The sequence below is a fragment of the Balaenoptera acutorostrata genome, chromosome 19 (assembly GCF_949987535.1).
Source record: "Balaenoptera acutorostrata chromosome 19, mBalAcu1.1, whole genome shotgun sequence".
NCBI lineage: Eukaryota > Metazoa > Chordata > Mammalia > Artiodactyla > Balaenopteridae > Balaenoptera > Balaenoptera acutorostrata.
In genome coordinates this window covers 65,597,523-65,622,568 of record NC_080082.1, presented here as the reverse complement: position 1 = coordinate 65,622,568, position 25,046 = coordinate 65,597,523, and the positions used below count along the sequence as shown (strand labels likewise).

The 25,046-nt window shown below is 44.4% G+C and overlaps 1 protein-coding gene and 1 non-coding gene across 2 annotated transcripts; one reads left to right on the top strand and one right to left on the bottom strand.

Moving 5' to 3' along the window:
• The first annotated feature begins 77 nt into the window (after positions 1 to 77).
• Positions 78 to 22,784, top strand: LOC103011715 (zinc finger protein 599-like). The gene is given in 5 exon segments (XM_028164840.2): positions 78 to 143; positions 3,615 to 3,741; positions 6,611 to 6,706; positions 17,402 to 18,392; positions 18,394 to 22,784. Coding segments are annotated over 5 exon segments (1,371 nt in total). The 5' UTR covers positions 78 to 107; the 3' UTR covers positions 18,515 to 22,784.
• On the bottom strand, positions 4,247 to 4,319 carry TRNAE-UUC (transfer RNA glutamic acid (anticodon UUC)). Its single transcript has one exon. It is a non-coding gene; the product is annotated as a tRNA-Glu (tRNA).
• Positions 22,785 to 25,046: the final 2,262 nt, after the last annotated feature.

Genomic DNA, 25,046 nt, shown 5'->3' with positions numbered 1-25,046 from the left:
GGAGGCAGGGCTGAGGGTGGGCGAGGCAGCGGAGGGGCGTCAGCTGAACCGTTGGGACCCTCCCTGGTCTCCTGCGTTGCAAGGCCCAGGTCCCTGGAAAGGGTCTCATGGCCGCGGCAGAGGCACAGACAGACCCGGCACTGGTGAGTGGATGGCCCCTCAGGCCCTTTGGACCTCCAGCCACATTATCCCGGCGCCCCCATATAGAGCGAAGTTGTCCTGGGTCTCTTCACTTCCCCTTAGTCTGCCTTTGAGTCTGGGGGCCGTGGAGGCCGGTCAGTCAGTCCCAGCCTAGTGCCCTGAATCCAGGCCAGGGTTGATATGGAAGAGTTCCCAACTCAGTTAATCGATGATCTGTGCAGGGCTGTCCCAGGCACTTGAACCACTAGGTGAAAATGCTGGGAGGTGAGGCTGAGCTGGGTGGAATTGCAAATCTCCATTTTGCCTGTTGGGGACAGAGTGGCGAGACAGAAGTCAGGTCTGGAATGGCAGGGTGAGGAACGGGGTCTCTTTTTGGGGTTTTTTTTGGTTGTTATTTATTTATTTAGCTATTTATTATTTATTTTTGTCTGTGCTGGGTATTTGTTCCTGCGCGCGGGCTTTCTCTAGTGGCGGCGAGCGGGGGCTACTTTTCGTTGCGGTGCGTGGACTTCTCATTGCGGTGGCTTCTCTTGTTGTGGAGCACGGGCTCTAGGTGTGCAGGCTTCAGTAGTTTTGGCACGTGGGCTCAGTAGTTGTGGCGCTCAGGCTCTAGAGCGCAAGTTCTGTAGTCGTGGCGCACGGGCTTAGTTGCTCCGCGGCATGTGGGATCTTCCCGGATCAGGGCTCAAACCCGTGTCCCCTGCATTAGCAGGCGGATTCTTAACCACTGCGCCACCAGGGAAGTCCCGGGGTCTCTTTTTGGGTTGATGGAAACGATAGAGGATTTGGAGGCAAGGAGGGAAGGGATCTGATCCAGGTTTTAATAGGTTTCCTCTAGCTGTCAAGTGGAGAGCAGGCTTGAGAATGAGTGGAGTCAGCAGCAGCGCGGGAACTCCCTGCAACCCCCACACATACATGGAGCTCCCCGTTACACATAGTGTCTTCAGCCATCCTCCCAGCCCAAGTGTGTGTTGCAGATGTGCAAAGCAGGTTTTGGAGCCCACAGCCTGGGTGCAGCTCCAGGCTCTGCCACTGCCCAGTAGCAGGAAAGTCTGCTACATCCTGACCGCTCAGTTTCCTCTGCTGTGAAATGGGGCTAATCCCAGCGTCTTCTCTTTGGGGTCCTTGTGAGAGATGAGTGGGGCAGGGAGTGAAAACCACTGAATGCAGCACAGTGTACCCAGGAATGCTCAGGAAATGCTAGTTGGGCTATTCGTTACTCTGATTTCTAGGGTCCAAGGAGGCCATTTCCCTGGTTTTGTCCTGAAGGCAGTACAAGCGAGAGAGAAATGGGACGTCTCAGAATCCCCTCTGTACCTGCACCATCTGAATGGACTGAGCCTTAGGAAAGAGCTCAAGCAACAGTGTGGAGACTTCAGTGTACATTCTGTCCATGCCCTTCCCAGGGCTGTGACCTTGAGCAAGTGTCATCGCTGCCCTTGTCTCCCATCTCTTGGGGTTAATGAGAATGTTAACATTTCCTCCCCCAGCTTGAGGTGATCAGAGAGGGCATATGTGTGATATGTGTTCCCCAGTATCCAACCAGGTAGCATAACTCCAGACACTTTTCAGGGAGCAGAGCCCCTTGTCCTATGATGATCTTAGGGACTCACCCAGGGGAATCTGGTCCTGTATTCAGTTGAGGCCTGGAGGGAGAGGGAGAGCCTGTGGACCAAGGCACAGTGGGTGCAATATTTTTGGAATCACTGCTCCTCTGCTAGGAGTACCCTTGGGCAGGCTAGGAGCCAGGGAAGTCACTGGATTCATCTTGGCAGTTGCCATCTGTTTACAGTATGCAAAGCTGGCTTGCCATTTACAGCAGTAAATTCAGTTTCCTGTTTAAGACATTTCCTTTTATGTGAAAAGTGAGTCCATTAAAGATTGGGTGATGGTGCTCTTTGGGAATGTGGTGTGCGTTTGAATGTCAACACACAGCAGGCCCCAGGCTTCTCTCCAGCATGTGACCCTGTTTACTCTTGTCATACCCCAGTCACCATCAGGAGTTGTCTTGTGTATTTGCTTTTTGTTCCTTCATTCCAGTCGTGTGGCCCCTCAGAGAGGCTTTTCCGGATTTGCCCCCAGGCTCTCTAATCTCCCCACTCTTGTTTTCTTGTCACCATAACCCTTAGGGCCATCTGACATTGTCTTGCTCAGTTACTTGTTGAGGATCTGTGCATCGCTGTTTGCTGCTCTATATCTAGACCTAGAACAGGGCCAGCCCTGTATGGAACAGGGGCTCAGTAGCTGGTTGGAGAGCTGGTGGGCGCTCATTACACTTAGAATCAGTTCAAACCCCCACCATGGCCCACTGCAGCTGTCCCTCTGACTACCTCTGTGCTGTCTGTGTGTCCTTCTCCCCTCCCATCCTTCCCCGGCTCACTGCCCTCCCAGCTACACCATCCTCCACTTGCCAAGCTCTTACCCACTTCCCAGCCTTTGCCCTTGTAGTCCCCTCCGCCTGGAACACTGTCTCCCTGTGCATTGTTCAGGCCTCTGCTCAAATGCCACCTCTTCATTGAGGTAGGTCCTGGTCTTTTTTTTTTTAATTAATTTATTTAGTTTTTATTTATTTATTTTTGTCTGTGTTGGGTCTTCATTGCTGCGCACGGGCTTTCTCTAGTTGCGACAAGTGGGGGCTACTCTTCATTGCTGTGAGTGTGCTTCTCATTGATGTGGCTTCTCTTTGTTGAGGAGCACAGGCTCTAGGTGCGTGGGCTTCAGTAGTTGTGGCACATGGGGTCAGTAGTTGTGGCTTGTGGGCTCTAGAGCGCAGGCTCAGTAGTCGTGGTGAATGGGCTTAGTTGCTCCGCAGCATGTGGGATCTTCCCAGAGCAGGGCTCGAAACCGTGTCCCCTGCATTGGCAGGCGGATTCTTAACCACTGCACCACTATGGAAGTCCCTCCTGGTCTTTTTAGTCCTAGCTAAAGTACCCGCTGCACCCACATGCTTGGGATCTGGCTTGGGATCATGCTTGGGATTTTCCAGGGTGTTTGAGGAGCAAAGAGGAAAAATAATCATACCAAAACAATGGTTGGGGGTGGGATGAATTGGGAGATTGGGACTGACATATACACACTAATATGTATAAAATAGATAACTAATAAGAACCTGCTATATAGCAAAAAATAAGAAAAAAAACAACAATGGTAACAGTGGGCTTCCATTGGGCCCTTGATTTGCTCTGAGGGACTGTGGTTATGTTTCATTTCATTCAATCCCCCCACCTCCTCAGAGTTAGTTTCTGTTATTATACAGAATGCTTTACAGAAGAGGAACTTGAGGCTCAGAGACGTTGTTACCTGCCCAAGGTCACACAGCTCTCAAGTAGTTGAAACTCACACCTTGTCCATTGGCCACCAGAGCCTGTGTTCCCAACTATAGTAGGCTGGGAAGGACAACACCTAAATTAAACAGGCTCTGATCCCATCCAACAGCCCCAAAGCGCATGATGCTACTCTATTTGACTTTTGAGGCACCAGTGACCTTCAAGGATGTGGTTGTGACCTTCACCCCGGAGGAGTGGGAATTACTGGATCCGGCTCAGAGGACCCTGTACCGGAAGGTGATGCTGGTGACCTACAGGCTCCTGGTCTCACTGGGTAAGGCTTCTCCTCACCTCCATGGGGGGTCGGGGGGGAGACCTGCAGCCTCCTTCTCTGTTCCTTCCTCTCTCTCAAGGCCCGGATGGTGGAGAAGGTCTCTGGAGCTGCCCACCCTCCTCCCCATTGTCCCTGCCATGTTCTGGGCTCGCCTTCTCCTGCCTGCTCTCCCTTTGTCTCCACCACGGATCATCGGGCAAGAAGCATGGTCCCCCTCATGGAAGGAAGCGGGGATCCCAGGAACAGGATGTCCTGAGGAGCTGTCCTCAGGAACGTGTGCCTGTGCCCTGGCTCTGGGTTTCCTCCTGGCTTCTCTCTGTGGCTCTGCTTGTGTCACTCTCTTTTCACAACAGCTTTGGGTAGAAGTGGGCATCTCAGTCCTTGCTCTCTGAGACCCTCAAATTTCTTATCTCTACTTTTCTCTGCGTGTTTCTGTCATGCATTTTCTGTGTAGGTGTTTTGTTTGTTTGTTTGTGTTTGTGCTGTGTGGCTTGTGGGATCTTAGTTCCCCGACCAGGGATTGAACCTGGGCCCTTGGCATTGAAAGTGCAGCATCCTAACCACTGGACCACCAGGGAATTCCCCTGTGTAGGTGTTTTTGTGACAGGAAGTGACCACTTGAGCCCACACTTCCCACAACCTCTCGCTCCAGCACTCAGCCCAGGCTCAGCCTGGGACCCTTATGAAAGATTCCCATGAGGGGAATCTGACTGGCCCAACCTGGTTGGGTCAGGTGACCCCACTGCCCAGTTAGCAGGGTCGTGGATGATGGGCTGATTCTCCAAGAAGGGGGAGAGTCAGGCAGGTCCCTAGGAGGCGTCTGCCATCCATGCCGCCCATTATCTTTTTAAACAACACAATATCATTTGGAAGTCTTCTTTGGCCCTCAGTGTCTGTATGACCATCCCCTTCCTCCGGCCTCCCCACACTCTCTGCTGGGACCACAGATGATTTTAGAGGACACACAGATGTATCACCAGATGGCTTTGATGGACATCCTGAGAAAGGTGTTTCCCTCCTGACTCATGGCAGGAAAATGTCTCAGCTCATGCTTCGTTCATGCCTTCCACCCATGACCGTTGCTGATTTCCCTTTTCAGCAGAGGGAGCGGCCTGCAACTTTCACACCCCTGAGCAGGCTGATGAACTCTCTGGGACTTAATCACCTTATTTTGATTTCATTGTTGTGTTTTGATGGTAACCTTTTATTTGTAGCAAGGGAAATGTTTTCCCATTTTTCTAGAGTGATTAGAGATTCCCTTTTTGAAGAAATTGATTTAAGAGGTTTGGTTGGAAGAAAAGCCTTTAGTAACAATTAGTCACAGCTAATGTCCCCCAAGCACTGATGCTGCGTCAGGCCTGTTCCAGGCACTTGCCCTGCTCTGCTCACTGAATCCTGTGAGGTGCTGGGTTTTCCTGAAGCTGCCTGACTCTGAATCCAGTTCTCTCCCCTCTGGGGACCTCCTGCCCAAAGGAATCAATCAGATTTTGGAGCAAAATATTTTATTGTGATAATTTAAACTCTCTTATATATTATTCAGTGATATTATTACATTCTTAATGTTATTACTTTAGTAAAATTCACAGTCTTATGTGTCCAGCCCAGTGCATGTTTTACTCATGTACCTACTGTTGTGGCTTCCACCAGATCCATCTTTGGAGCATCTCCAGCCCCCAGCAGGCTCCCCTGCCCCATGGTATAAGGAAAACACAGCCGTGGCAGTGTTTAGTTTCTCGGGAAGATAAAATGCTAACATTTGAGCTCAACCTTAGAAGATGCCCCTTCGTGATGAGATGCAATCCTCTGCCTTTCTTGGTGGTCAAAGCCCTTTCCTTTGTGAAATGACGCTGAAAGGAGATGAAAGGTGATGTCTGTGGGAATGTCCACAGATACCCAAATCACCACGTGGGTTTCCCCGTGTCTGCCTCTTTTGTGGTTCCTACAATGCACAAGTTGGGGAATCACCAAGAAGGCCCCTCGCACCATCCCCTGGTCCCCGACAGTTAAATCCTCACACTCACATTCCCCCCAAATCAGCAGCCCACTTTTTCCCAGCTGCTGACCCCACACAGGGCTTCTGAGCCGTTTTCTCCCCAGTGCGATGCTCAGCAGGCCGGGCTTCGGAACCGGGCTGCCTGGTGTTGAATCCCAGCTCAGTTGCCTTTGGACTGTGGCAGGTACTGAGGCCAACCTTATTCTCCGTTTTCCTGCTCCTTCTCCCAGTGCACGGGTCTGCTTGGGCCTCATCCGGGTCCCTCACCAGCCACAAGATGCTGCAGCAGTAACTGGAGCAGTCCAACACCCAGTTCACCCCTTCCTTCTCCCACAGTCAAGGCTCTCCCTTCTGACTGAGCCACAGACTTAAGTCACTGGTCTGCTTGAGACTGCTGATGGTTGGGGGTACCATTTGCAAGTTGATGGAGACAAGGGCTTTCATTACTCCCAGGTGCCAGAATTACCCAGGGAGCCTTGGAAACTACTAATGCCCAGGCCTTACCCCAGAGATCTAGTTTGAACTGGTCTGTGGTGAGAATCAGGCGTCACTTGGTGAGACACACTGACTTAGATTAATTAGAAAACAGCTGCAGAAGGAGTGGGTGACTTTTCCAGTGTCCCGTGGTTGCATGTGAGTGGGGTGTACACCTGCCCAGTGTTGGGTTCTATAGGATGGAGACTATTGGGTAGACATTGTCCTAGGCTGGTGTTTGCGCCTCGGTTTCAGGATCCAGGTCAGCATTTTTTTTCTTTTTTTTTTGCTTGCATGGGAGCACCATTATTCTGAAATCTTCCCTGTCCTGAATACCACACTCTATAGAGAGGGTCCTCGTGGTCTTTACAAAACACCTTTGTCCTTTATCTCCATAAACAGGGCATCCTGTTCCCAAACCAGAACTGACCTACCTGTTGAATCCTGGGCAAAAGCTATGGATGGTGAAGAGAGGCTTTTCCCAAAGCTCTTCCTCAGGTGGGTTGCCAAGAGCCAGGCAGTGGGGGTCACTACAGCATGCATGCAGACCGGGAGGGACTGCTGCCTCTGAAATTCCGTGGAAGCTTCTTGTTGGGACCTCCCTGGGGACACCAGTCACATCCAAGATGTTGAGAAGGCCAGAACCAACCTTGAACAATCATTAGATCCCTCATCCAGCCATCTCCAAGTCCTGTCCATTTTATACCCCGCATCCATTTCCTGAGTCCATCCCCTTCCTGAGCGTCACCATTACCACCATTATCAACTCTCTCGTCATCTCTTGTCTGCGTAATGCTGCACACCCTGTTGTCTCCGTTCATCTGCTCTGTGCATCCGCCCAGCTCTGTCTCCTGCAGCAGCTCTCCCAGCCATTCACCTTATTCCAAACCTTCACCACTCCCCAGCTGCTGGGGCCTCATCCTATGAGAAAATTCATGTTGGAAATAAAGATTGCTTACTTCTCTTTCTCTTTCCTCAGTCCTTTCAGACTCATCTGTATCTGATTGCTGCCTACAGCTTCTGTTCTCACCTCCCTCTGAAGCTGTGACCAGTTCCTGCACCAGGAACATCTCCTGCCTTCTTGGGAATTCTTTTCATCTCCTAGTTCCTTCCTGAGCTCTAGAATGGCCTCTAATTGGTGTGACTGTCTGTACAACCAGCTTCTTAGAGGAGGTGTTTCATTCTTAGAAGAAAGGTCTACACTAGACTTCCATGCATCCCCTTCACTCTTTATTTTTTTCTGCTTTTTCAAAACTGAAGTGCAACTGACACATATCAGTATTCATGAATCTTAAAGGACTTAACCTGATGATTTTTAAAAATTTTTTTAAGATTAATTAATTAATTTTATTTTTGGCTGCGTTGGGTCTTTGTTGCTGTGCATGGGGTTTCTTTAGTTGCGGCAAGCAGGGGCTACTCTTCATTGAGGTGTGCAGGCTTCTCATTGCAGTGGCTTCTCTTGTTGTGGAATACAGGCTCTAGGTGCAGGATCTAGGCTTCAGTTGTTGTGGCATGCAGGCTCAGTAGTTGTGGCACACGGGCTTAGTTGCTCCATGGCATGTGGGATCTTCCTGGACCAGGGCTCAAACCTATGTCCCCTGCATTGGCAGGTGGATTCTTAACCACTGCGCCACCAGGGAAGTCCCAACCTGATGAATTTTTACACATGAATAAATCCAAGTAACCACCATTCAGGTCAAGATACAGACCTTAGGAGGCTCCTTGTGAGCCCTCCTAGTCCATACTACCACCTACGAAGGTAACTTCCAATACTCAGACACCGTCAGTGAGTTTTCACTGTCCTCGAGTCGATAAAACAGAACTTCATAGTATGTTTTCTGCCCATCTTCTATTGATCATCAGGATGTCTATGAGATTCATTAATGTGGTTGCAAATAGTTGGAGTGTGATATTTTCATACTGTGTAGTATCTCATTACAGTAATATATTGCAGTTTATCCATTCTCCTGTTGATGGACATCAGAGTTGTTACCCTTTTTTTGGATGTCATGAACAAAACTGCTATGAGCTGGTCTGTTGGGCATATACCCAGGATTGGACTCGCTCAGACATGGGATAGGTGTATATTCAACTTTAAGAGAAACCGCCAGACAATTTCCAGTGTGGTTGACCATCCCGCACGCCCACCAGCCATGTATGAGAGTTCCCATTGCTCCACATTCTCATCAGTGCTTGGTGTCATCTCCTTACTCTTTGTGGCACTCTAGAGGAGAGTCTCAGGACCACAACACTGAAGCTGAAGTCTTTCTTTCTTATCCCCATACCTCCAGCACAGAGATAACCATTTTGCATAATTTGGATTTATTATTCATTCCTTGTTTTGGGGTAACTTATGTTATTACAAAATCTATTTCCTTGTAGATGTAGAGCTATTCAGATACTGTTTCTTCTTATGTTAGTTTTGGTATGTTGTGTCTTTCAATCGGTCCACTTCATCTAAATGTTCAATCCATTACTTTTTTTTAAAAATAAATTTATTTATTTATTTATTTATTTATTTTTGGCTGCATTGGGTCTTTGTTGCTACGCGCGGGCTTTTCTCTAGTTGCGGTGAACAGGGGCTACTCTTTGTTTCCATGCATGGGCTTCTCATTGTGGTGGCTTCTTTTGTTGCAGAGCACGGGCTCTAGGTGTGTGGACTTCAGTAGTTGTGCTGCGTAGGCTCAGTAGTTGTGGCTCATGGGCTCTAGAGCACAGGCTCAGTAGTTGTGGTGCACAGGCTTAGTTGCTCCATGGCATGTGGGATCTTCCCAGACCAGGACTCGAACCCATGTACCCTGCATTGGCAGGCAGATTCTTAACCACTGCACTACCAGGGAAGTCCCAATCCATTAGTTTTTTGGGTTTTTTTTTCAACATCTTTATTGAGGTATAATTGCTTTACAGTGGTGTATTAGTTTCTGCTTTATAACAAAGTGAATCAGTTATACATATACATATGTTCCCATATCTCTTCCCTCTTGCATCTCCCTCCCTCCCACCCTCCCTATCCCACCCCTCTAGGTGGTCACAAAGCACCGAGCTGATCTCCCTGTGCTATGCGGCTGCTTCCCACTAGCTATCTATTTTACATTTGGTAGTGTATATATGTCCATGACACTCTCTCACCCTGTCACATCTCACCCCTCCCCCTCCCCATATCCTCAAGTCCCTTCTCTAGTAGGTCTGTGTCTTTATTCCCATCTTGCCACTAGGTTCTTCATGGCCTTTTTTTTTCCCCTTAGATTCCATATATATGTGTTAGCATACTGTATTTGTTTTTCTCTTTGTGACTTACTTCACTCTGTATGACAGACTCTAACTCCATCCACCTCATTACAAATACCTCCATTTCATTTCTTTTTATGGCTGAGTAATATTCCATTGTATATATGTGCCACATCTTCTTTATCCATTCATCCGATGATGCAGACTTAGGTTGCTTCCATGTCCTGGCTATTGTAAATAGAGCTGCAATGAACATTTTGGTACATGACTCTTTTTGAACTATGGTTTTCTCAGGGTATATGCCCAGTAGTGGGATTGCTGGGTCGTATGGGAGTTCTATTTGTAGTTTTTTAAGGAACCTCCATACTGTTCTCCATAGTGGCTGTATCAATTTACATTCCCACCAACAGTGCAAGAGTGTTCCCTTTCCTCCACACCCTCTCCAGCATTTATTGTTTTTAGATTTTTTGATGATGGCCATTCTGACCGGTGTGAGATGACATCTCATTGTAGTTTTGATTTTCATTTCTCTAATGATTAATGATGTTGAGCATTCTTTCATGTGTTTGTTGGCAATCTGTATATCTTCTTTGGAGAAATGTCTATTTAGGGCTTCTGCCCATTTTTGGGTTGAGTTGTTTGTTTTTTTGTTATTGAGCTGCATGAGCTGCTTGTATATTTTGGAGATTAATCCTTTGTCAGTTGCTTCATTTGCAAATATTTTCTCCCATTCTGAGGGTTGTCTTTTGGTCTTGTTTATGGTTTCCTTTGCTGTGCAAAAGCTTTTAAGTTTCATTAGGTCCCATTTGTTTATTTGTGTTTTTATTTCCATTTCTCTAGGAGGTGGGTCAAAAAGAATCTTGCTGTGATTTATGTCATAGAGTGTTCTGCCTATGTTTTCCTCTAAGAGTTTGATAGTGTCTGGCCTTACACTTAGGTCTTTAATCCATTTTGAGTTTATTTTTGTGTATGGTGTCAGGGAGTGTTCTAATTTCATACTTTAACATGTATCTGTCCAATTTTCCCAGCACCACTTATTGAAGAGGCTGTCTTTTCTCCACTGTATATGCTTGCCTCCTTTATCAAAGATAAGGTGACCATATGTGCGTGGGTTTATCTCTGGGCTTTCTATCCTGTTCCATTGATCTATATTTCTGTTTTTGTGCCAGTACCAAACTGTCTTGATTACTGTAGCTTTGTAATATAGCCTGAAGTCAGGGAGCCTGATTCCTCCAGCTCCATTTTTCGTTCTCAAGATTGCTTTGGCTATTCAGGGTCTTTTGTGTCTCCATACAAATTGTGAAATTTTTTTTCTAGTTCTGTGAAAAATGCCAGTGGTAGTTTGATAGGGATTGCACTGAATCTGTAGATTGCTTTGGGTAGTAGAGTCATTTTCACAATGTTGATTCTTCCAATCCAAGAACATGGTATATCTCTCCATCTATTTGTATCGTCTTTAATTTCTTTCATCAGTGTCCTATACTTTTCTGCATACAGGTCTTTTGTCTCCTTAGGTAGGTTTATTCCTAGATATTTTATTCTTTTTGTTGCAGTGGTAAACGGGAGTGTTTTCTTAATTTCACTTCCAGATTTTTCGTCATTAGTATATAGGAATGCAAGAGATTTCTGTGCATTAATTTTGTATCCTGCTACTTTACCAAATTCATTGATTAGCTCTAGTAGCTTTCTGGTAGAATCTTTAGGATTCTCTATGTGTAGTATCATGTCATCTGCAAACAGTGACAGCTTTACTTCTTCTTTTCCGCTTTGGATTCCTTTTATTTCTTTTTCTTCTCTGATTGCTGTGGCTAACACTTCCAAAACTATGTTGAATAATAGTGGTGAGAGTGGGCAACCTTGTCTTGTTCCTGATCTTAGTGGAAATGGTTTCAGTTTTTCACCATTGAGGACAATGTTGGCTGTGGGTTTGTCATATATGGCCTTTACTATGTTGAGGAAAGTTCCCTCTATGCCTACTTTCTGCAGGGCTTTTATCATAAATGGGTGTTGAATTTTGTCAAAAGCTTTCTCTGCATCTATTGAGATGATCATATGGTTTTTCTCCTTCAAATTGTTAATATGATGTATCACGTTGATTGGTTTGCGTATATTGAAGAATCCTTGCATTCCTGGGATAAACCCCACTTGATCATGGTGTATGATCCTTTTAATGTGCTGTTGGATTCTGTTTGCTAGTATTTTGTTGAGGATTTTTGCATCTATGTTCATCAGTGATACTGGCCTGTAGTTTTCTTTCTTTGTGACATCTTTGCCTGGTTTTGGTATCAGGGTGATGCTGGCCTCGTAGAATGAGTTTGGGAGTGTTCCTCCCTCTGCAATATTTTGGAAGAGTTTGAGAAGGATAGGTGTTAGCTCCTCTCTAAATGTTTGATAGAATTCGCCTGTGAAGCCATCTGGTCCTGGGCTTTTGTTTGTTGGAAGATTTTAAATCACAGTTTCAATTTCAGTGCTTGTGATTGGTCTGTTCATATTTCCTATTTCTTCCTGGTTCGGTCTCGGCAGGTTGTGCATTTCTAAGAATCTGTCCATTTCTTCCAGGTTGTCCATTTTATTGGCATAGAGTTGCTTGTAGTACTCTCTCATGATCGTTTGTATTTCTGCAGTGTCAGTGGTTACTGCTCCTTTTAAATTTCTAATTCCATCGATTTGAGTCTTCTCCCTTTTTCTCTTGATGAGTCTGGCTAATGGTTTATCAATTTTGTTTATCCTCTCGAGGAACCAGCTTTTAGTTTCATTGATTTTTGCTATTGTTTCCTTCATTTCTTTTTCATTTATTTCTGATCTGATCTTTATGATTTCTTTCCTTCTGCTAGCTTTGGGGTTTTTTTTTTGCTCTTCTTTCTCTAATTGCTTTAGGTGCAAGGTTAGGTTGTTTATTCGAGATGTTTCCTGTTTCTTGATGTAGGCTTGTATTGCTATAAACTTCCCTCTTATAACTGCTTTTGCTGCATCCCATAGGTTTTGGGTCGTCGTGTCTCCATTGTCATTTGTTTCTAGGTATTTTTTGATTTCCCCTTTGATTTCTTCAGTGATCACTTCGTTATTAAGTAGTGTATTGTGTAGCCTCCATGTGTTTGTATTTTTTACAGATCTTTTCCTGTAATTGATATCCAGCCTCATAGCGTTGTGGTCGGAAAAGATACTTGATACGATATCAATTTTCTTAAATTTACCAAGGCTTGATTTGTGACCCAAGGTATGATCTATCCTGGAGAATGTTCCATGAGCACTTGAGAAAAATGTGTATTCTGTTGTTTTTGGGTGGAATGTCCTATAAATATCAATTAAGTCCATCTTGTTTAATGTATCATTTAAAGCTTGTGTTTCCTTATTTATTTTCATTTCGGATGATCTGTCCATTGGTGAAATTGGGGTGTTAAAGTACCCTACTATGATTGTGTTACTGTCAACTTCCCCTTTTATGGCTGTTAGTATTTGCCTTATATATTGAGTTGCTCCTATGTTGGGTGCATAAATATTTACAATTGTTATACCTTCCTCTTGGATCGATCCCTTGATCATTATGTAGCGTCTTTCTTTGTCTCTTGTAATAGTCTTTATGTTAAAGTCTATTTTGTCTGATATGAGAATTGCTACTCCAGCTTTCTTTTGATTTCCATTTGCATGGAATATCTTTTTCCATCCCCTCACTTTCAGTCTGTATGTGTCTCTAGGTCTGAAGTGGGTATCTTGTAGACAGCATATATATGGGTCTTGTTTTTGTATCCATTCAGCCAGTCTGTGTCTTTTGGTGGGAGCATTTAATCCATTTACATTTAAGGTAATTATCAATATGTATGTTCCTATTCCCATTTTCTTAAATATTTTGGGTTTGTTATTGTAGGTGTTTTCCTTCTCTTGTGTTTCTTGCCTAGAGAAGGTCCTTTAGCATTTGTTGTAGAGCTGGCTTGGTGGTGCTGAACTCTGTCAGCTTTTGCTTTTCTGTAAAGGTTTTAATTTCTCCATCAAATCTGAATGAGATCCTTGCTGCGTAGATTAATCTTGGTTGTAGGTTTTTCTCCTTCATCACTTTAAGTATATCCTGCCACTCCCTTCTGGCTTGCAGAGTTTCTGCTGAAAGATCAGCTGTTAACCTGATGGGGATTCCCTTGTGTGTTATTTGTTGTTTTTCCCTTACTGCTTTTAATATGTTTTCTTTATATTTATTTTTTGACAGTTTGATTAATATGTGTCTTGGCGTGTTTCTCTTTGGATTTATACTGTATGGGACTGTCTGTGCTTCCAGGACTTGATTAACCGTTTCCTTTCCCGTATTAGGGTAGTTTTCAATATAATCTCTTCAAGTATTTTCTCAGTCCCATTCTTTTTCTCTTCTTCTTCTGGGATCCCTATAATTCGAATGTTGGTGCGTTTAATGTTGTCCCAGAGGTCTCTGAGACTGTCCTCAGTTCTTTTCATTCTTTTTTCTTTATTCTGCTCTGCAGTAGTTATTTCCACTCTTTTATCTTCCAGGTCACTTATCCGTTCTTCTGCCTCAGTTATTCTGCTATTGATCCCGTCTAGAGTATTTTTAATTTCATTTATTGTGTTTTTCATCATTGCTTGGTTCCTCTTTAGTTCTTCTACGTCCTTGTTAAATGTTTCTTGCATTTTGTCTATTCTATTTCCAAGATTTTGGATCATCTTTACTATCATTATTCTGAATTCTTTTTCAGGTAGACTGCCTATTTCCTCTTCATTTGTTAGGTCTGGTGTGTTTTGACCCTGCTCCTTCACCTGCTGTGTGTTTTTTTGTCTTCTCATTTTGCTTATCTTACTGTGTTTGGGGTCTCCTTTTCACAGGCTGCAGGTTCCTAGTTCCCGTTGTTTTTGGTATCTGTCCCCAGTGGCTAAGGTTGGTTCAGTGGGTTGTGTAGGCTTCCTGGTGGAGGGGCCTAGTGCCTGTGTTCTGGTGGATGAGGTTGGATCTTGTCTTTCTGGTGGGCACTTCCACGTCTGGTGGTGTGTTTTGGGGTGTCTGTGGCCTTATTATGATTTTAGGCAGCCTCTCTGCTAATGGAAGGGGCTGTGTTTCTGTCTTGCTAGTTGTTTGGCATAGGGTGTCCAGCACTGTAGCTTGCTGGTCGTTGAGTGAAGCTGGGTCTTGATGTTGAGATGGAGATCTCTGAGAGATTTTTGCCGTTTGGTATTACGTGGAGCTGGGAGGTCTCTTGTGGACCAGTGTCCTGAAGTTGGCTCTCCCACCTCAGAGGCACAGCCCTAATGCCTGGCTGGAGCACCAAGAGCCTTTCATCCACATGGCTCAGAATAAAAGGGAGAAAAAATAGAAAGAAAGAAAGAGGATCAAATAAAATAAAATAAAGCTATTATAATAAAAAATAAGAAAAAAAATTATTAAGAATAAATTTATTAAGAAAAATTTTTTTTAATTTTTAAAAATAGATTTATAAATTTTTTATAATAAAAATAGGAAAAAAATTAAGAAGAAAATTTATTAAGAAAAAATTTTTTTAATTTTTTAAAATAAAAAATATGAAAACACTTATTGAAAATTTTTTTTTAATTTTTTAAAAATAGAAAATAAGGAAAAAATTATTAAGAAAACATTTATTAGGAAAAAAAATTTTTTTAAGTAAAAAAAAAAACAAAACGGATGGACCTAACCCTAAGACTAATGGTGAAAGCAAAGCTATACAGACAAAATCTCACCCAGAAGCATACACGTATACACTCACTAAAAAAGGAAAAGGGGAAAAATTAATATATCCTGCTCCCAAAGTCCACCTCCTGAATTTGCCAATACATTAGTTTTTAAAATTATTTTATCATACCTGTGTGTATATATGTGCGTATACCTAGGCAATATATTGTGTAGGTTTTTTTTTCCTCAAACTTTATAAAAGGAGTATTCTCTAGCCATCTGAGCTGGCTTTTTTATTCAGTGTTATGTTACTAATATTTATCATACATATAGTTGTAGTTCACTCATGTTCTTCAGCTGTAAAATATGCTGTTGCATGAATATACCACAGAATATTCATTCTCTTGGACATTTACTTTTTCCCAGTTTTTCACTCTTACAAACAATGCTGCTGTGAAAATTCTTCCACATGTGTCCTTGTGCACATGTGCAGGAGTTTCTCTCTTTTTTTAAAAATAAATTTATTTCTTTTATATTTGACTGCATTGGGTCTTCGTTGCTGCGTGTGGGCTTTCTCTAGTTGCGGTGAGTGGAGGCTTCTCTTTGTTGTGGTGCACGGGCTTCTCATTGCGGTGGCTTCTCTTGTTGCGGAGCACAGGCTCTAGGCGCGCGGGCTTCAGTAGTTGTGGCACACGGGCTCAGTAGTTGTGGCACACGGGCTTAGTTGCTCCGCAGCATGTGGGATCTTCCCGGACCAGGGCTCGAACCCGTGTCCCCTGCATTGGCAGGTGGATTCTTAACTGCTGCGCCACCAGGTACACCCAGGAGTTTCTCCTGATATTGTTCCTAGGAGTGGAATTTTGGATAACTAGGTGCCTGGAACATTAAGATGATACCCAGTTGTTTTCTTTTTTTTGTTTGTTTTTTGGTCGCACTGCACAGCATGTGGGATCTTAGTTCCCAGACCAGGGATTGAACCCATGCCCCTTGCATTGTAAGCATGGAGTCTTAACCACTGGGCCACCAGGGAAGTCCTATCCAGTTGTTTTCTGAAAGTGGATATAATAATTTTCACTTCCAATGTCTGAGTGATTTCATTGGCCCATATCCTCTCCGATATCTGATATTGCCAGGCTCCTTAATTGTTGCCAGTCAAGTGGATGTAAGAGTATCTCAGCATAGTTTGTTTTGCAGCCCTTCATTACTAAGAAAGTTGAGTAACTCTTTATTTGTTTAGTGGCCACATGTGTGTTGTCTTTTACTAATGTCAGTTTATGAATTTTTTTGCCACAACTTTCTGTTAAGATGGTTGCTCTCCTCTTTTAGATTTATCAGATTTTTTACATATTCCTGACACTAATCTTTTACCCATCATATGTGCTGCAGTTGTTTTCTACTAGCATTAAGCTTGCATTTTTATTTCTTTAAAGTATCTTTTGGTGAAAAGAAATTCATATTTTGTTTAGTCATGTCAATTTATCTTTTGTTTTATGATTTCTGCTTTTCATGTCTTGCTAGGAAATCTTTTCCTACACCAAAGTAAAAAAGATATTCTATTTTTCTATTGCTTACGAAAATATTTTGAAATTTGGCTTCTGCCATTTAAGTTGTAACGAATCTGGAATTAACTTTCTGTGTGGTGTGAAGTGGAAATGCAAGAACTTTTTTCCTCATCTGGGAAATCAGTTTTTTAGCTGCATATTTTGTATAGTCCCTTCTTTTCCCACTAATCTGCTATGCCACCTCTGCTGAATCTCTGTCTATACCTCCACCATCCTCGCCTGCCCTGCAGTTTCCTGGACATCCAGTATTCTCTCTAGACTCTGCACCTTTGTACACTCTGTCTCCTTTGGCTGTGATGCCTTCTTACTTTCTGTATCTGTATCTGGTAACTACTCCTAGTTATTTAGGACTCAGACCTCAAGACACCTCTTCTGGGAATCCTCCCCTGACATCTTTTTCTCATCTGGGCTGGGTTAGATGCCCCCTTTTCAGTGTTCTTGTAGCACCACGTGACGTCCTTTCTTAGAACAAATACAGCACACACAGTATCATCATTACCCTCTCCTTGGACAGTGAGGAGGGGACTCCACTCTACCTTCTCTGGCCTCTGCCCCAAATTCTCCTTGAGGCTGTCCCTTTAAAGGTGTCACAAATCCAAGGACTAGCAAAAAACAAAACAAAACAAAACAAAACCCTGAGTTTCAGAAATGTGAAAACCCAGCTGGTGTCAGGTATCAGGGGCACATCTCCATCTTCCTTTTCCTGCTGGCTTGGTGATTTTTATTTCTTCTGTGTTGGTATTGCTAATATGTGTCTTTTGTGTATTGGATTCCCTTCAGGTGACAAAGCAAAAACCAAGACCACAGAGACTACTGCTTCTCAGCCAGCCTTGTTTGATGGATGCTTAGTCCAAACGTCACTGACTCAGGAAGGCTTCAGTGTTTCTACTTTGGGGCAAGCCAGGAAACCAGAAGGAGTATCAGAAAAGCAGGGAGGGCACCTGAGGACAGGAACAGTCCTTCACAAGAAAACCCTCCCTGGAAAGGTGAACCCTGACTGTGGTGACTTGGAAATACGTGACAGTCTGTGTTCAAAAGATTTACAGGATAGAGTGTCTACAGCAAATGCTTCTCATGAGTGTGAGTCATGTGGATCAAGGGAAGGCCCGTTGTTTCATGGAGGGAAGAATGCCTACAGATGCAAAGCATGTGGGAAAGGGTTTGTCAAGAATCACTTCCTTGTTCAACATCAGCAAATTCACACTAGAGTACAACCCTATAAATGCAAAAAATGTGGGAAGCCCTTTCTCAAGAAAGCAGACCTCACTGGACACTACAGCATTCACACTGGGGAGAAACGCTATGGGTGCGTCGAGTGTGGGAAAGCCTTCAGCCGCAGGTCACACCTCACGGAGCACCAGCGGATTCACAGTGGAGAGAAACCCTTTGTATGCATCGAGTGTGGGAAAGCCTTCAGCCGCAGGTCACACCTCACGGAGCACCAGCGGATTCACAGTGGAGAGAAGCCCTTTGTGTGCCTCGAGTGTGGGAAAGCCTTCAGCCGCAAGTCACACCTCATGGAGCACCAGCAGATTCACAGTGGAGAGAAGCCCTATGTGTGCAGTGAATGCGGAAGGGCCTTTGCCCACCAGTCTGATTTCATTTGGCATAAGAGAACCCACGCTGGAGAGAAACCCTTTGAGTGCAAAGAATGTGGGAAAGCGTTTAGTGACAGCTCTTCTGTAACTCGACACATGAGGTGTCACTCTAAGGAGAAGCCTTATGAGTGCAGTGAGTGTGGAAAGATCTACAGCTACATCTCAACCCTCACCACATCAAAAGATTCATAGTGGGGTGAAATCCTATGAGTGTAAGAGATGTGGAAAGGCCTTTTACCAGAAGGCAGAGCTCAGACAACATCAGAGATCTCATACTGGGGACAGACTTTTCTAAAGTAACTATTGTGGCAAATAGTTTGGCCAGAGGAAAAATGTTCCTTGGCATATGAGAGTTCATACCCAAGAGAGGCCCTGGCCTCCCTCACATGCTCAGTTCTTGCTTGACTGTGGTGTTACCTTTAGCTAGAGCTGAGCCCTTGCACTGCAGAAATGGAGGCCAGTCTCTCCCAAAACATGACTTGGTTCTCAGCAGAGGGACCTTCTTTCCACACCTGAAAGCTCTTTGCTATGACGTGGTCCATACAGAGACCTGGGACTATTTGTCCCAGAGCAGGAGTGGTATGCATTCCAGTGGATGAAGGACCCCCTTCCCTAATGGTCTGTGTCTCCCCGTCTAATTTTCTGTGTATAGAGGGGCCTGCTGTGTTCTTGCTAGTATGATGGGCAGGAGTCATGAGAACCCCATCCTTTATCCCCATTACCTCACACAGTGTCCTGGGTCCTGGATCATGGAGACACATCGGTGATTGAGACATGGGTCTTGCTGTTTAGAATGGGAAATACACATGATAACACACAGGTGAGGTATATCAACTCTGTTGCCATGACAGTAACATGCTTATGATCCCCATCCAGCATAATGAAGAACAAGGTCAAAACTTAGGTATGGAGGGGCTCCCCTGGTGGCTCAGTGGTTAAGAATCCGCCTGCCAATGCAGGGGACATGGGTTTGAGCCCTGGTCCAGGAAGATCCCACATGCTGTGGAGCAACTAAGCCCATGTGCCACAGCTACTGAGCCTGCACTCTAGAGCCCATGAGCCACAATTACTGAGCCCGCATGCCACAACTACTGAAGCCCACACCTACAGCCTGTGCTCTGCAACAAGAGAAGCCACTGCAATGAGAAGCCGGCATACCGCAATGAAGAGTAACCCCTGCTTGCCACAACTAGGGAAAGCCCATGTGCAGCAACGAAGACTCAACACAGCCAAAAATAAATAAATAAAATAAATAAATTTAAGACTTAGGCATAGAGGACAGATGTGATCAGGAAGAGTGGTCTAGTGGCTGGCTACAAGCTTGGACTCTGGGGACAATTGGGATTCCAATGCTCCTGAGCTGTGCCCATCACCAGCTGGATGACCTTGGTCATGTTGCTTCCTCACAAGCCTCTCTTCGTGTCTGTAAAAGTGGAAAGATGTATGTTAAACTGTAAAGCATGGGAAGAGGAACAGATGGTATACAAGGATGATATCGTGCAGACCCATGAGGGATGGAAGAGCCCCAGCCATGTTTGAAGATGGAGAAGAGCACTCCTTGCAAAGGGAACAACATGTACCAAGATCCTGAGGCAGGCAAGAGCCGGAATTGTTGGGGGAAATAGACCAGTGTGTCCAAGGGAGACAAGTGGGCAGTGAGATGGAGGGTTCAGGGCCCAACACACATCATGAGAAATGTGGATTTTATTGCAACTGCTCTGGGAGGCTCAGGAAGGGATTCAGCAGGACAGTGGAATGATGTTATTTGTCTCTAAATCTCCCTTTGGCTGCTCTGTGGGGAATGAGGAGAATCAAAAACTGATGTGGGAGAGAGGAAAGAGGCCACTGTAGTCCAGGAGTATGTTGACAGTGGACTGGCCTAGGATGGTGGCATTGGAGATGATGAGATGAGGATGACCTGGGACACGTTAAGAGGCAGAGCTGACATTACATGTTCATCATTTGGATGCTGGGGTGAGCCCCAGGGAATGACTTTTCTCCCTCAGTCCTCAAGAGAGAGCCCTCTGCATTCATGGGAAACGTGAGTCATGGCTTGGCCTTGTGTTCCATTTTCTTGAGCAGCACCTAGCAAGTGTGTTGAGTGAGCGAGTGAAGCTGAAGGTCCCTTTCTGGGACACAGAAAAGGCAGGATGATTCCTTGTCCCCATGATGGTAGTATGGGCAGTTGAATTTTCCATGACCTTATTTCTCTGACCAAGGAGGGGCCCTGGCCCTGCCCAGATTAGATGACTTTAGGCAGGAGGGTGCGTAGAGCAGTGATGAGACTTGAGTCACTTCAGGCACTATTCTCAACTGTGCTACTTACTGGTGGCCATTACTCAGGGCAACTCAGGGACCTTTTGGGTTCTTGGTTTCCTCCCCTGTATACTGGGAGATCGAATAACCATTTGAACCCTCATTTTCATTATTTACAAAACAAGTGTGTTGGCCATCCCACTTTACCAGGTTGTGCAGGTTAAAGGATAGTGTTGTAAAGTGCTTGTCACAGTGTTGGGTATGTGTATATGCTTAAAAGTCAGCTATTGTAACTCATATATTACTCCTTTGGGTTATCCTATTCCTTCCTCACCAGAAGATGTGCTGATGGGATTTCTAGTACAAATATACTGCAGTTCCTGATGGCATCTCAGCAGATTTTAGTTCTTAAGAAGCTTGATAATGGGCTCTAGTGACATTCTGCATAAGGTCTTGGTTCCCTGTCAGGCAAAACCAAGAGTTTTCCCTGCCCCTTGTTTTTTTTTAACTGGTGGAGATGGTGTGGCTGAGGATGCCATGGAATATTAGTTGTGCTTTGAATGGACATTTAAACCTTTCCTTGAAAATCCCTTGTGAAGGGAATTTTGAGCCATCAAAAAGTACTTACTGCTAATTTAATTTATTCCATATTTATTTAATGTAATAGTTGATATACATAATTTGGGTTTAAATATGTCCTCTTATTTTTCGGATTTCTTTGTGTCACTTGTTCTTTCTATGCCTGCCCCCCTCCACACCAAAAAACACTTTCTATTACTTACAGATTTTCTTTATTCTAGTTTGGAAAGCATATACTCTAATTCTGTTTGTTATTGTCTAAGCTGAGATTTACAAGCACTTATTTAAAGAGTACAGAGTTATACATACTTTTTCCTCTTCCCAGGCTATATAAGGGACTTGGAACATTAACCAATACGTCCTATCTCAGTATATGTGTTGAGACTTTGTGTTAATTCCATTATTGTAACTCCAAAAGGAAGTGTTATTACTGTTTAATACAAATCCTGAGCAGTTGTATCCATCCACATATGCATTCCCCTCTTGGATCCTCTATTGCAGATCTTTCATCTGGGATTGGTTTCCAAATTCTTAAATATAAACTTTAGGATTTCATTTTATGATTGCTAATCTTCCATTAAATTTCCCATTTGGGGCTCAAAATAGTCATACTCTTTCTTGAAAGACAGCTTTGCTGTGTATGGAAATCTAGATTGGCAGGGTTTTTTCTTCATCAGGTCTTCGAATAGTTCCTTCCACTGTATTCCAGAACCATAATTATATTGGGAGTGAGTGTCAACTTACTTTGTTTATAGCCTTCTGGTCTTAGTTTAGATTATTAACAGAAATACTAACATTAACATGGAGGAATGGGGTTTGGGGTTATCACCCCCAAAGTAATAAATAGTGCTGAATGTGTAAGAATAATAATAAAATGGATTATCTGGTGACTAAACTGATGGATTGTGTTAGAAACTGGGTAGATGCTCTCCTATCGAATTTTCTCTTTATGGACGCCCTGCTTTCCTTGTATGGGCCATGTAAATGAGCTTGGGGCAATGGAATATGGGCAGAAGTGATCATGAAATTATGTCTTCTAATTTTTGCTCCTCCAGTGGGATATCCCCTTGGGTATTAGTGGTTTCAGTTCTCACACTTGCTCAGGATTTAGTGCCCTCTTGGGAACTGCAGTTTCAGGCTACCTATGGACTGATGGTGGGGTGGGACCCTTGTACTGGCAATATTAGCAAATTCCCTGATGATACTGATGCTACTGCTGGTTTGGGAACAACTGAATTAGAGTGGGCTCTAGAGCGCAGGCTCAGTAGTTGTGGCGCACCTGGTTAGTTGCTCCGAGGCATGTGGGATCTTCCCAGACCAGGGATTGAATCCCTGTCCCCTGCAGGTGGATTCTTAGCCACTGTGCCATCAGAGAAGTCCCTCGTTTTGTTTTTTAATTATATATTTTTCCTGAGGTTCTGACAGGTTGAGGTTTGCCTAAGGCTGCACAGGCAGAGGTCTCCAGTTAGATACCTTTCAGGATGGGGCTTCGCCCAACGTGGCCACAAAACCCTGGCGTGGTCCCTGTCTTTGGAACCGCAGAGCATTATTTCTCAGGGTCCCTCGCAGGGCTGTTTGGCCTTTGCCATGGAGAATGGGAAGGGCCTATCCTTACCTGGCGGGAGGTAGGACAGAAACTACATTACCCGGAAGGCTGTGCTTGTGCGTGCACGAAGGGCGCTCATCCAATGACTACCCAGGAAAGAAGCGTTGCCTCCTGGGGAGGTGGAGGCGGGACTTCCGATGATGTCACAGAGGCTCTTGTGGGGTCAGCGTGCCTCGTCGGTGGAGACCCGGTCCTGCTTCCCAGGCGGCTCTTAGGGATCAAGTAAGGAAGGAGGAGAGAAGAGACTAGGACCTACCTCTGTGCCTTTGTACGAGCCGTGACCCCCGCCTGGCGGCGTGCTTTTCCGGCTCCGCACCAATCTTCTTTCCTCCAGGTCCCTGGAGTCGGCATCCTTGGCCTTGTGTGCCTTTTACACGTGGGAAACTGAGGATTGGAATGCGGGGTCAGCCAAGGTCACTCCCCGACCAGGGCCGGACGACTGGGGAGTCCACTAAGCTTGAAGGACCCGCCTGGGTCCCTGCCCAGTTCACAGGGTGGACTGGCGACAGGTAGCCGGGTCGGACACAGGTGAGTGGGTGGGCTTCGGGCCGCCAGCCATTGGGACCCTCATCCTATTAGCCCCAGAGCCCCCATATAGAGGATGCTGTTGTCCTAGGACTTTTTCGTCCTCCGCTCTCTCTGCCCTGGAGTTTGGGGTACTCAGAGGTGAGTTATTCTTGGGCTATGATCCTTAATCGAAACGGGGATTGTGTGGCGCACTTCCAATTTCTGGAACCCAGTAGGATGAGGTAAACGTTGCCAGGCACAAGAACTAGCATGTGCATATGCTTCGTTGTGGCACTGACCTGAGAATGTTCTAGAAACCACAAGTCTACTCTATGTCTTTTGGGACCAGAGGGCAGGTGGGCGGGAATCAGCCGTGAAATGGCAAATGAGGAACTGGGCCTTCTGAGGGTGGTGGGAGCCATAGACGGTTTAGAGCTGATGGAGGTGCCCTGATTCAGGTCTTAACAAGCTCTCTCTGGCTACAGAACACACTGTGGGGGTGATTGTTTTCCTAGTATTCAGTCAGCTGTATTTTCCTCTGACAAGATCTAATGATACATATTTTATTATTTTTACTTTTTTCTAGATTTAATTTGCTCTATATTTTGTTAAGGATTTTTTTCACCTGTATTAATTAGTACTATAGTTCTGTAATTACTATTTTTTTTGTACTCATTATGTTTTTATATCAATTAGGTTGGTCTCTTAAAATAAGTTGGAAAGCATTTGATCCTTCTCTTATTTTCTGAAAGGACATGTTATTTTAGTATTATTTACCCTTTAAATGTTTTTATAGAATTTGCCAGCAGTGTTTGATAATTTCGTATTGTTTTTGAACATATTTTATTCAATTTATTTCTAAATACTTCATATTTTGATGGTATTGTAACGGATTTCTTCTTTTCAATTTCCAAACATTCATTGCTAGTATATGGAAACACACTTAATTTTTGTATATTGGCCTTTTTATCCTGGGACCTTGCTAAACTCAATCATTCTCAATCATTAGACCTAGTAGCTTTTTGGTGAATGAGTTGTAATTTTCAACATAATCATGTCTTACATGAATAGACAGTTTTGGTTCTACCTTTACAATCTTCAGAAGTTTTTTTTTTTTTTATGTTACTAACACAGACCGCTAGTACAATGTTAAGTGATGAGCATAGACATACTTGCATTATTCCCAATATCAGGGCAAAAGCATTAGGCTTTCACCATCAAATATATTAGCTGTTGTTTTTTTCATAGATACCCTACATCACGTTGAGGAAGTTCCCATCTAATCCTAATTTGCTGAGAATTTGTATCATTCACTGGTTTTGAATTCTGTGAAATTCTTCCACTACATCTTTGAGATGATTGTTTTTATTTTAGTCTATTAATATAGATTACATTATAGATTCAGTTGTTAAATCATCTTTGCATTCCTGATAAACAGCACTAGGTTATGATTTATGTGTTTTCATATGTATATGGCTGGATTCAGTGCTAAAATTTTGTTAAGGTTTCTGTTGTATCTATGATCATGTGGGTATTGGTCCATAGTGTTTTGTTTTGTTTTGTTTTTTATTTATTTTATTTATGGCTGTGTTAGGTCTTCGTTTCTGTGCGAGGGCTTTCTCTAGTTGCGGCAAGTGGGGACCACTCTTCATCGCGGTGCGCAGGCCTTTCACTGTCGTGGCCTCTCTTGTTGGGGAGCACAGGCTCCAGACGCGCAGGCTCAGTAATTGTGGCTCACGGGCCTAGTTGCTCTGCGGCATGTGGGATCTTCCCAGATCAAGGCTCGAACCCGTGTCCCCTGCATTGGCAGGCAGATTCTCAACCACTGCGCCACCAGGGAAGCCCGGTCCATAGTGTTTTTTTTTTTGTTTTTTTTTTT